At 40.4% G+C, this 13,642-nt stretch overlaps 1 protein-coding gene across 1 annotated transcript; it reads left to right on the top strand.

Moving 5' to 3' along the window:
• Positions 1-11,123: 11,123 nt before the first annotated feature.
• On the top strand, positions 11,124-13,499 carry fibinb (fin bud initiation factor b). Its single transcript, XM_053865711.1, has one exon. The coding sequence runs from the start codon at positions 11,418-11,420 to the stop codon at positions 12,045-12,047; it is 630 nt and encodes a 209-aa protein (XP_053721686.1). The 5' UTR covers positions 11,124-11,417; the 3' UTR covers positions 12,048-13,499.
• Positions 13,500-13,642: the final 143 nt, after the last annotated feature.

Genomic DNA, 13,642 nt, shown 5'->3' with positions numbered 1-13,642 from the left:
CATTAATGCGCTGGCGATAACAAGTCCTTTGACAGTGAACACCGTCTTGTGTGAGTCAACACTCAATTTGAGGAACAATGGACAGAAATTATTGCAAATATTTAACAGTTTGCCAAAAGATTGGGGCGCTGAGAATTTAGTGATGATCGTTTGACTCGGCGTTGAACACCTGTTTTTGGAGTTTTCAGTTTTCAATACGTGAACAAATTGAGCATGCTTTAATACAAACAGTTATTTCACTCCATTTAGAGTACAACAGGGATTGATCATCACAACGTTGGAAAACTGTAGGGCCACCGACAAAAACTCATCCAAATTGTCAGAATGATGCAGAATGACATTACTTGTTGTTGTTCAGGGTAGAGGTCAATTGGCTGATACCATGTTTCCACCTCCTCCTGTTTTAAGGGTGAATTTAGAGACCAGCAGGTCCCAACAGGTCTTCTGTGGTGACTAGTATCTGTGGTGGCCACTTTGGTGGTGGCACCACATTCAGTAGTAACTAAAAGAGAGGCTTAAATTCTTAGGTAGGGCGGTGCTCCTTCACATACTTACTCTTGACTTCCTGTTCCTCTGGTTCCTGAAAGTGAAGGTCACAGTCAGCTGACTCGATATTATTGAGCCTATTTCAGGTAAGATGATGGAAGAGTCCTGTAGATGAACTCATCATTCAAACATAACTCGGGTTTTCACTCTTCCTTTCAGAAGCCTGTTCATGCTCCAGTGCATTATGCAAACAATAGTGCTTAGTCCTGATCAGGATCAACCAAAACCAGAAAAGCACACACAGAGTGCCGACCTCCGTCACGCTGTTCATTTCCACCCCAGTTGTGAAACACCCAGGAAGTCCCTTGCACAACTAAGCAAGAAAGTCAACCCAGCTAGGGCTACTATGCGGGAAAAGACCACAAAGTAAAGATCTGGATGGTATTGTGGATCACCACCAATATCTGTTCCTTCTACCACTGTCAACATTTCCTGAACTTGTTCAGCAGGGGAGGTAGGTGTGATAGCAAATACAATGCAAGTGACAAAAATGCATCGGATTGTTCCACCCGTCCACTCATCCATCCGTCCACCCATCCATCCAACCATTCATCCACCCATCAACCCATCCATCTATCCATCCATCCATCCATTCATTTTGCACCGTTGTTCTTCATTAATGGATGCGTTCCAACAGATTTCAGGGGACACCAGGTGGCAGTAGATGGCCTGCACAGTCCAGAAGAAACTGTGGAAGGTGGATTGGTTAGTTGCATGTAGGCACAGTGGCGGCGACCAAACAGTACAGGATCCAGACGGAGCACCACCAAAATCTCACCATCTGTCCCTCGCCCCTTCATCATCATGTCCTGACTGAAATCTCTTCCTAACCTTTTCAGTGATTTTGCAAGCAGCCTGACATCTAAACCACCTCCGCCAAAGTAAAAATAGAATATGTGTACAGACATAAATTTGATTGATCCTCATTCGTAATTGGTGGTTTCATTAAAATCAAGCCCTTGTGGTTGCAAAATAAATCTCCTCTCGCCTAATATTATGTGCGTCTACTTCAAGGGCAAGCAAACACACCATCCCAGCGAAAGTGTTTTCTCTCTCAATGACCCTGTGACACTAAGGACGAGCATTAATCACAAACAAGGTTTTACACATGCTGAATTAATGAGGGTTTGTCTGCAACAGATGCATGGCCCAGCAAACAAAGAGAAAGCCAAGTGTGTGCTCGCGAGTTAGCATCAAGGGCATCTGGCACCCGTGGAACAGCTTGGACAAAGCAGCAGGAAAACACTAGAACAGTAAAAGACACATGTGGTTGGCAACAAAACCACGAAGAACAGATGCACCGATGCTCCGTAATGGTCGGGGCTGTGAGACAATGTATTTTTATCGATCGGAAACATTTGGGGCAGAATTTGTGCTCCTGGAAATGGTACCTTGTTTCTGAGTCTGGATGATCAAACAGGAGAACACAACGTGCTGAGACTTGTGTGCACCGCGTTAAAAATAACCTTCCAATGCATCATGTTTTAGAGACTTAACTGGTCTGCAAAACACATGTTCTTGGAGTGGTTTTGATGTTTAATAAGTTCTCCACTTAGTTTGTTTGATGGAAGTTATTTCCACTCTTAAAAAAAACATCATTGCTGGAACTGTCATTATCTTTTCCAGGGCATGATGCTACCTTTGACAGCCCATGTCAGAACCCCAAGGTCACAACGTTCTGATACTAAAACATACTTGAGTAATTTGATTTATTCTTTTTTACTACGCCTGAAATCTGAGTACTTTCATATTGATGCAATGCGTCTGCAATCAATTCATATTGTCGCTGCCATTATTTTTGTCTTTTTTTCTGCTCTCTCACTTAGATGCATTTTCATAATATATTTTTATCCCGAATTTCTTCCTACGGTGCCATTCTATCATTTTCTCTTTGACGGGTCAGAGTTGTTTTCTGCAAAATTGTCACATTCTTTAAAGTATTTTTGTTCCCCCAACACACCACTATATTCTGTACCTCATGTTTATTTGATTTTTAAAATACAGTTCATATATCGTAGAACAGCTGCCTTTCTTTTTAAGAAATGCTCGCTCACTTCCTTCATTTAATTTTGGATTTCAATGTCCTTCATGGCCGGGCATACTCGAGTTTTAATGTGGTCAGTCGGGAAATGAAGTGGACAAAGTCAGCTTTAAATGCATGTATCAATAAAATAAAAAAAATGAATAAAGATTAGGACAAACCAATTGCTTGTTTGACATTTTTTGCACGGTCAAGGAGTCCCAGCTACCAGAGCAGTAGAGCACAACGGCCTTATTCGCAAGGAAGGTAATAGAGGGAAATTATTTTTTATTAATCGCTTCACATTAAAAAAAAAAAAAGCAAAAAAAGTCAGAAGAGTCAGAAGAGACAAACAAACATTATAGAAAGGGCCCATCTCCAACTTTTGAGGCGTATTAAATTTGGAAGTGAAAGAGGACTGCAAACTATATGGAAATTGTTTGTCACATTTCTGCAGTGAGGGGGAGTACTCGAGGGACTTGTCAGCCACAAACTGAAGGGAAAGGCAGAAAAGTCTGCGCTGCTCTGCTGTATCTTTGACTCATCCCTATACATTTCAACTGGGTCGCGTGGCAGTTCTATATTAGAAGAAAATTTCTAAAAGAAATATAAACTGAAGAGAACGCTTACTCGCAGTGATGGACAATTCCTGCATCATAGCATAGGAATCCACATGAACACTATTTCAAAGAAATGGGCAAAGACTGACAGTAACTGAGATGAATCAGTGGAACAGAAAACTCAGTCTGACATTGTCTTGTGAGGGGGAGCAAGCCTGCAAGGACATACGCATAAATGAGTCATAAACTGTGTTCTTTTCTTTTCTTTTCTTTGGCAAACAAGTGGTCTTGTGTGCTTCAAAAGCAGTGTCTTCAAACACACTGGACCAGGATGGGCAATTACATTTCCTGAGGGGAGGAAGTCATATAAATATATAATATAATAAAGTGATTTCATTTTATTCAAAAGTTTTCAATACCAGTAATAGGTAACAGAATACCTTTTTAAGTGGTGAATATCCTGGCAACAAAAACATGTAAATATGATTTGAAAGCTTTCTTTCTAGGTATCTACTTCAGTATCTGTTCTGCACAGCTCATTTATTCTGAATGACAAAAATACTTTGAAAGTGAACAATAGTCATTAAAAGAATCTAAGTCAGAAAGGAAAAAAGGAAAATAAAAATCTAAAATATATATTGTTGCAATTTTGCTGTGACCTCATAAAGGAATACAGGCAAAGGTTGAATATTTCTGAATATATATATATATATTCTTGCTTGTTGATTTTTTTTTCATACCGCCCTTCTGTCCAAACGTTCAAAATATTTTTTTCTCAAATGACGCAAACCCTGTTAACCATTTTGTAGTTGGGATGACCTTGTGTCATCCGACGATCCTCAAGGTAAACTATGCCTTTTCAGTTGCCAAGGGTAACAGTGAAGTCTTACACCTTGTTGTTGAAGAGGATAAAACCAGTTCTGTGTTAAAAACTTAACACACTCTTATTGAGTGACCTGTGTTGATGCCAAACTGGTGCACACTTGTATATAAGTGTCAGAGAGTCAGTTCCTCTCAAGCTCATATTCTGTGTTTGCTAAGTAGCACCCCTCAGACACTGAAATGTTTTATGGTGTACCCCGATTCCCTCGCACCGGTGACCACTTCAGGGACAGACCTGAACAGTTGCCGGCTGGTGACACCTGCAGAGTGGCATCATCTGTGCATCAGCAGTGAACCAGATCAGGCCACCTGCCACGACGGCATGGAGAAATCCTGTCAGTACGACCTGTAATAGGATCTGTTCCGAAGCTGAATCCTGGAGAAGGAAAATCCATCTGAAGTCCGACTTACAAGTCTGCGGATGTAACACCCACTCCCGGATGTAAAGGGAACGGATTACCAATAATAAGAAAGGAATACTTGTTGGACAGAATCAGTATTGTTCCTTCTGAATAGTGGTTCTGGCATATGCCTTAAAAAAACATGGTGTTGGATCTAATGTGCCTGACTGCTGAATGTAAATATTTATAGAGCAGATGTGGGTTTGGCTGTTGTTTCGCTAACAGACTGGTATCTACAGGTAGCCACACAAATTCAAAACCTCTATCAATAGAGACACGAGCACAAAGAAAATACAATAAGACAATTCCACTTGGAAAACCTCTTCAGCTCTTGTGCGCAGAAACCACAGCGGTCAAATTTGGCTCTTGAGACTCGCAGCGTACTGTTTTGGATTAAAGAGCATCTTGAAATTGAGCTCTGCAAAACAATTACGCTGCTGCTGTGTGCTTATTTTCCAGATTTCCTCTGCTATGAGTGCAAAAAAAAAAACATTATTTATGCTTCTCAAGTTAAAACACCACAAAGTCCCGGCAGTCATTATGTGCTGAACGTACCAGATGACGTAACTTCTGCCTGCATATGCAAAACATCATTTAATGATTATAGCTCCCCTGACATCAGGCCTGGTGTAGGAGATGGAAAGAGACATTTATCAGGTTTATCTTTGCAATGAGATCTGTTTGTAGATCACAGTTTGATTGCTATGTTTATTGTGTTTTTCTTTGCACTCCTTACGTCAGTCTTGGAAAAACGCTCTACTTCTGATTTATGTTTAGGTAGAATGTTCCACACCCTCCCTTTACTCCTGAAAATCAGGCTGACACGATCAAGCCATCTATCCATGTTCCACAGTGTAACCAAGGTTGTGTATCAGAAGCAGTGATCAGAGTAATGAGGCCCAGAGACCTCTCTCTCCCTCCAAAAATCTTCCCTCAAGGAGAATGCAAGCCAACCACTTGACATACAGGTAATCTCTCCAATGTGTCCAAGGTCTAGCCCCGGGTCTCCTCCCAGTTGGACTTGCCAGGAGCACCTCTCTGGGGAGCAGCCAACACTGAGTTCTTTTGAACTATGTTGTTCTGTGTGGAAGATGTGCAGTTGTGCTTTGTATATGCCCCAGGTGGCCGAGTACTACACGCCCTCTATAAGCAACCGATACAGATGCCCATCAGTCATCACCCAGTACTGCATGACTCTTAACATAACCCCCAAAAATGATCAAGCGACTTACCTTTTTAAACCTCTAGAACTTGCCTCATTGCCTGGAATTCCTCTCAAAGTCATGTAAGGTAGCAGAAAAGTTTTCCGCCGTCACGTGACTTCGTTGTGCACTGGTACAATTTAAAGGTTTGGCAGCTGCACACTGGCACAGAGAGTGGGGTGGTCTCAGCCGACGGCTATACCAACTGCCTTGGGGGCCACAGTCATCGTGCCCACATGAATGAAAATGCACTATGAAAACAGGCCATCCATTGGACAAATAACATCCATGTCTAAGGCGGAGTCCATCCACCCTGCAAAGAAAACTAATTTCAGCCACTTGTCTCCATGATATTCTTCTTTGATTTATTTTTTAGAAAGGTGGCCTTATTAGTTAAAGGAAGAGGTTTTCTTACTGAGTTATGTGCTACAGCTCAAAGAACTGTTGTGGAGGCAAGTACTCTGGTGTCAAACTCATGGCACAGGGACCAAGTCATGTTTGCTTAAAGTGTAAGTGCAGCAAAAACAAAGTGGCCTCCAGTGATTCAAGCTTTACTGTGCGCATGAAGGGGAATTCTGGTGGAAAAGCCACTGTGCCTGTTGTGTTATGAGGTCAACAGCGAAGGAGTATTATAGACATTTTGAAAGCACTGTAGCTACTGAGATGCTTCGAGCTTCCAATAGTGTGACTTACGTTTTGTTTAGACTTGTATTTCCTGTTAAAGGGAGAACGTGCATACATCTAACTGCTTTGATATGTATTTGTTGATGATCATTTAAAAAATACTAAAAACTTTTTCATGATGAACTTAGTGAGAAACTTTGTATTTTAAGTAGATGTGTCATTTTTAAGTTGCAATGAGATGCCCCCAGGATGAAACAAAAGCATCTCTTTTTTTCCCCCTTTTTTGTGGAAAACTGTTTCCTCTTGAAATGTCAGATTTGCATTTTTCTGAGGCAGAAATTAAACTTTGTACATGAAAATATTCTGTTGGCTGAAATGGAATAAATGGAATAATGGGCTGTTTTATTTGCAGCGCAGACGGCAGTTTGTGACGCAGAAGTGCTCCATTACTGCTACATCTGATGAACAATATTCATGGAAACAGCTGGCTTTAATAGAATTTTTCATACAGGAAGTTTCTTGGAACCAGGAAAAATATGCTCAAATTAAAGCTTCATAAATGTAAATGCAGTGTTATTCAAGTGTGTTGACTAAAATAAGAAAAACAGAAAGGTCAGAAAAGTTCATCACTGTTGTTACCAGGAAGCAACTTGCCTAGTTCTTAATGAATAATATTATTTGAAATGTAGATGGTTGCATGTACTATATTGAATGTTTATTTTCATACATCTATATTAATTGAGAACAAATAAAATAACAATGTAAACTGACACAGATGTGACTACTATGTAATTACAGTAATAAGCTTTGTCATTATTCTTTTTTAAAAAACTGAATTACACTGTTGAAACACAGTAGGTTTGTTCTCTGGCTCAGAGATAAGGTCATTTGAGGACTTGTGTGGTGAGGTTTTTCTCTTCGTCTGGGTGATCACTCAAGCCATGCGTACGTCTGGACCCACTGCCAACACAAGTCTGCGCTTCTGTCTTGTTTCACACTCAGTTGAGCTGAGCCCAGTCTTCTGGACTCCACCAGCAGTTATGAGACCATGATACAGAGCAGATCAGGACACAGAATTCTGGTTATGCAATTTGGGCAAATTTCATGATTAAAGAATAACGTAAACTTTGATGTAGTGGAGCACAGACAATACTTTTGTTTGGGGATGAATTTCATCTGCCAACTTCTGGGGAAGCTCAAGATAAAACCAGGCTCCCTCTGTAAGACAATCTTTTCTCTGGTCAATCCTGTCAGGAGCACAAGGTATTTGCTTTGCTGAAATTGGATTAAAAAATATATCTGTTTTGCAGCGTGAGACACAACAAAAGGTTGTTGTCAAAAGTGTCTGAAACTATAGTTATTTGTTTTCCTCCATTGTTTATTGTCTCCATGAGACGTGTGAGGGATTCTGTATTCTAGAGTTTGATTGCTGAAGATCATTTCCTACCCTCCTGATGGTCACAAGCTGCTATTGGAGATGACTTAAGTTCTACATAGATGGCTGAACTTTTTACAAGCAGCACATCATTATCCTTTCAAATTTCTTTAGATTCAAGACTGTAAAGAAGCGGTGCCAAGAGGATTTATGTAAGGCATCTAGACTTTACTTGGTAAACTCAGAAAGGTCTTGGAATAAAAACCTTGGTCCAGTTACCTTCTCTAAATCTTCAAAGTACCATGAGCTGAATGAACGTGAACCTACATTCTGCACAAGGAGAATTTAAATAAAGCAACTGGGCTTACGTCAAAACTGAAGAAGCCTTTGGAGTTGAGGTTGTATTTTTCAAACCTAATTCCAGGTGCCTTATTGAAATCCCCAAAGAACACTGACCTGGCTGAGTGAGAGCCCACAAATGGACTGAAAACAGTCGCTGTGTTCGACCAAATCATTTAACCTGCCTGTGCACAGACAGAAAAAGCAGTGTTTTCATCCACACCCACCCCTTCAGTCCTTCCCCCGGTTCTCTTTGTCTGTGCTGCTGCAGACTTGTTCATTACCTACAAACACACCAGCTCCTGCCTGTTCCCTGTAATTATTGTGTATTTGTAGCGGCTCTCTGACACATGCAGTGGAGTCACAGCACACCTGGCTTCACGACCATTTGTAATGCCAAAGTAAACATTAAGAGGAACGGAGCTAAATTATGGAAATGCAGAATCATAATTGACTATGTTGTCATGGAATAAATTGATTTTTTTTAAAATATATATTTTGAATAAAGATGTAACTAACTAATAAAACCTGTGTAATGAAGTGAGACAAGATAATAAAATATGGGAATAGAAAGTTGACTGAAGCCAGTGAGTCAAATCTTTCAACAATAAAGTGTCTGATATGTAACTTGATATTGACCGTGACATTCAAGGGCTGGATGTGGAAGGTACAGAAGATGCAAATGAAGTGCCGTTGTCTCCTCTAGAATGAAAGACCTTGGCTTTCAAAGACATGAGACTGCAGGTAAAGCTGATTCACAGTTTTAATTAGGTCCCAGCCAAACAATGCGCAGGCGATAAATTTATTCAGAGGGCAACATAAAAACCTGCGGCTCTTTAATCCTATCAGTAAGTATTCAACAATTTCAACAAAAATACAACCATTTTAACAAAATACTGTATAAAGAATCAAGCTACCGATTAGATTTTCATGTGCTAAAAAAAACAGTCACCAGTCAAACTTGCTTTAGTTGAAGACGCTACTGATCCACCAATATCAGTAGCGTCTTCACTCCACCAATATGAGTGAGCATTTGGCTTGTAGTAACTTAATCACTCAGTCAACCTCTGAAGTGATTTGTCTATGTTTGGGTTCCATTAAAATATCGAGCTGCCTTCATTTAAAATTGCAATTCATGGAATTTTTTTACCCGGTATTTTAAAAGTATTACAATACAAATGATTATATAAAGGAAAAAGAGTGTAGTGTTTTGTTCAAGTATGTAGTGATAAGAACAAATACATAGAAGTTAAATAATCTGATTAGTTATAGAGAAAAATTACTAAAATGTTTTTGACAGGACTTGGAAATGTCAGCATATTCATGTTTTGCAAGTGGAATTTGTATAACCGAAAAATGACATCATTATAAAAATGTATTTTCAAAATAAATGCAAAACAGAAAAAAAAATTAAATACAAATGCAAATTAAAGTACTGTACATTTATTTTGAGATCATCACAGTACTAGTAACATCTGACTTACGACTGGGATCGGTTCCAACCAACCATTCTTAAGTCAGATTGAACATAAGTCGGATGCCATTCAAAACAGCCGACACGAGGGTTATAGCTACGACTGTAGTGGTTGATCGATGTGTGAGACTGAGTTGCTGGGATACTGTGCTGCCGTAACTGTCGTAGGCGTTGCCGGGCTGCTACGTGCTGCGGTGCCACATATGAATTTAAAAAAAAAGCATCTGCTGGCCGTGGTCATAAGTACGGGTGGATTCAAGTCGAGCAGGTCGTAAGTCGGATGTTACTTATACAGTATATGTTAAAGGCTCATGTCTGAGCACCATCAAAGACCATTTTCTACTTGAGTGTTTCCCACATCAAAAAAGTAAGTTGTGAGTCTTAGCTGCTCTCTGAGTTGAAAATACAGTCAGAAATGTAAGCCAAATGAAACACCTCAAATATGTGTAGTGAATATACCAGTATACTTTTTTTGGTTTTCTCATAAAAAATGCAAGAGACGTGTAAATTGTTTCATTTTTTAATGCACTCCAGGGGAGCGTAGGACCACGTAAAACCAAACCTGCTGCAGTAAAGTCTGGTCAACCTTTATGACTACTTTAAACACATTTTTATTCCAGTTGAAATCTTTGCTACTAAAACTCAAGAGGACACTTAGACGAAGCATAATTACGAGCACAGTAAAAGAGAATTACCCTGTTGTAAAGACCCAGTTGCAACACAGCTCTTGTAACCGAACAGCTGAACATGCCAAGTATGTTGGAGTAAATGCAACCTGTTATTTGATCTCTGTCGGAACTGAAAAGGCAGCTAGTAACGTTATATATATATCAAAACGTGAAAGAAAAAAACCCCGGAATGATCCAGTTCACTGAACTCAGTCAACTGAAATGTAACATTGTTACTTTTGTGAGAAAAAAAATGCATTTACGCTGATCTGTTGCAGACATTCTTGAAGCACCAGTTGAATTCTTGTCATTGTTGGACTACCATGTTGCCTTTGTTCAGAGGTCTTCACAACATGGCCATCTGAATTGAGAAGTGGGACAGAGCCAAAGGAACTCTGGCCTAGAGAAATCCATAAGTCAGAACCTTAAGTCAGTGTATAGCTTGGGGAGTAAGTATGTCATAATTTAACATTTTAATATTTCTATATTACTTGTTGAAAAACTCTGTAGCACATTCCCTTAAACAAAATAATGGTTGCTGTTTTGATTGCATGTGTCAAAATATGTCCAAATAGATAGAGAATCACTGAATGAATGAATCATTGACAAAACAAATCAATTTTTTCCAACTGTTATTAATAATTGTGTTTTGAACAGAGCCATTTTCCCATCTCATTTAACATCCCGTGCCCCATTAATCAGTGAAATGACAAAGGACCTGATCATTTCATTCAGAAATCCAAGGCAATTTTCTTTCTTTTTTTTTATATAAATTCAAAACGATTTATTTATTCCCCATTTCTTGAATAAAGAGGGCTTTCCACAGGTGACCCCAGGTGACTCTGAGACCCTCTGAAATGAGCATTTCCTGCGAATAACACCTCTGACTAATTCATCTTTGGAAGTCTGAAAAATGATTCCCAAACAGAACGTTTGGTGAGAAAGCGCAGGCAGGCTGCTCCCCACCAGCTTGGGCCTCTGGTCCAGCCTGAATGCAGCCTTTAAACGTGACGGAGGTGTAATTTGAGAGGAAGGTATTATTAGACCCTCAGCGCGGCCCTGCGCACATCCAGATGTTGCGTTCGCTGCGCTCAGGCAAGTCGGGGGATTTGTAGTTTCCGCGCCGGAGCAAACTTTGAACACTTTTGCTTTTGCAAAAGACTGATGGCGGGTTCGATTTAAAGAAGAACGCGTTTCCCAGCAAGTTCTCCAGGCTTGTCTTTTGGACTTTATTCGAGATGGGTCCACGCAGAATAGTGGATCTGTGACGCCTTCAGTGAAACAAAGACGCTTCATTCCGAGAGCTTCTCTGACCCACTGGACGCGATGTCGTCGCTTTTCTCGCTGGTTTGCGCCGCGACGTTGCTGCTGCTGCCGCAGCCCGGCGGCGCTTTTTACCGTGGACCTTTGCACCCGGAGATGTCTAACGGGACTTTTCACCACTACTTCGTGCCGGACGGCGACTACGAGGAGAACGACGACCCGGAGAAGTGTCAGATGCTGTTCAAGATGACCGACGAGCGCAAGTGCGGATTGGACGAGGACCAGGACTCGGTCATACGGGATGACTTCACCATCATGAAGAGGCAGATAGAAGACTCGGCCCGGGTGCTGGAAGGCATCGGGAAAAGCATCTCCTACGACCTGGACGGGGAGGACAGCTACGGGAAGTACTTGCGGAGGGAGACGGCTCAGATCAGCGAGGCGTTTACTAACTCGGAGAAGTCTTTGCTGGAGCTGGAGGTGAAGTTCAAGCAGAGCCAGGAGAGCGAACTGAAGGAGGAGCACCGGCTGAGCGATGACTTCCTCAACATGGTGGTCCACACCCGGGACAGCCTGAAGGAGACCCTGGACATCAGTCTGGGCCTGAAGGACAAGCACGAGCTGCTGTCTCTGATCATTCGCAGTCACGGGACCAGGCTGAGCAGGCTGAAGAACCAGTACATGAAGTTCTGACCCCCAGGGGTCTCTCACCGTCTTCCTGTTCATGAAGAGACATCAGGGATCATCAGTCTGTATAGAGTAGAAGGTTTATTTTTCGCCAGTTCTCTGGCAAGGTTGCAGTTGAGTGACATTATGTCTGCTGCTTTATGTGATGTGAGTTATATTTATGCAGATGCTTTTAGTCACCTACATAGTTTAGTAGTTTAGGGATCACCTATGTGCTTAAGTCTAATTTTAATGAACCAAAATTTTATGGAAAATATTACAGGTTTGTGTTTCCTGGTCTCATCATTAAATGTTAACACCATCTTTCAGATTTGTATACCTGTTCCTAAGCATTTTCTAAGATGACTACCTGGTAAATTATGATTATTATTTTCAATGAATACGGTATAATCTTGTTTTATTGTCAGTTTGGGATTTTCTTTGTTTTATTTCTGAAGCACTGCAACATATGTCAATGTAAAGAAGTATAATGACAAGCCAACTAGTTTGAATGGTGATTGATGCGAAATATAGCGGCATTGAATGTCTGTATACATATTTTCAGTCTGTCCTTAAGCAGCCACCAATTCTATTTCGTACATGCTCAGAGGGCTTCGCATGTACTCGTAGAACTGGAGTTACATCCAGGTTCCACTTTGTTTGTAAGCTTCGATGTCTACATTTTTTAAAGTTGTTTTTGCCAACGATAAAGCGCCACTTTTGAAGGTTCACATATTGTACTAGATTGTACTTCTGAGTGTTTATGTTTAAGTTTGTATATCTTAAGGGCTTTGCATAAAATAGGTCCACCTTACACGTGTGTTACAATGGGTTTTAAAAGCACAACATTAAGCTTCTGTGTCGTTTCCGACTGCCTCATTGGGCTTGAAGCAGTGGCATTAAGTGGACAAAAGAAACTTCTGAAACCAACAATCGCAAGGAAGTTTTATGTCTTCCAAATGCTGAAGTACAGAACAAAACAGTTAAGTCGATAATCATATGAAATAGATCTTAGAATGATGGTATTAATGTGGTTTCTGAAAATGTCTTGAACAGAAATCTGTATTACATAAAATCAAGATTAAAGTAGTTTATTTAATATGGCATACACCGAAGACAGTTGCTTTGGCTTGAATTTACATCCACAGCAAACAATGGGTGTGTAGTAAATAGAATGAGAGTGTGGAAGAGCAGATTTTGCACAGTCCCTTGACCTTTCAGATGCTTCAAGTTGTAACATGGTTCATAGTCAAAGTTGTACATGTATTTTTAAGTAAGTAATGCTGTGATCAAGAATATCTTTTATGTATTGAATATCTTATAATGTATTCATAGTCTGTATAAAGCGTTCAAATACATTGATGTACGATGCGTGGCATTATGTAACACTTTCAAAGATAAGACTGCTGGCAGTGGACTTGTCAAGCACCAGTTTGTGTGACATTCATCAAGTATTGTTTTGGATTCTCAAATAAACATTTAGAGACTATAATATGTACATCTGTTTGGGAGTTGATCTTTCTCTGGTCTGAAATGAGCAGTGTTTCTCATAATGAGGCACATTGAGAGGTAAAAATCAAATTAGTAAAGTGCGATATCCCGCTGCGAGCAAGAAAGATGTT

Source organism: Synchiropus splendidus, chromosome 5, assembly GCF_027744825.2.
Source record: "Synchiropus splendidus isolate RoL2022-P1 chromosome 5, RoL_Sspl_1.0, whole genome shotgun sequence".
Taxonomy (NCBI): Eukaryota; Metazoa; Chordata; class Actinopteri; order Syngnathiformes; family Callionymidae; genus Synchiropus; species Synchiropus splendidus.
The sequence above is the reverse complement of the archived record's forward strand: the minus strand, read 5'-3'. Positions and strand labels throughout refer to the sequence as shown.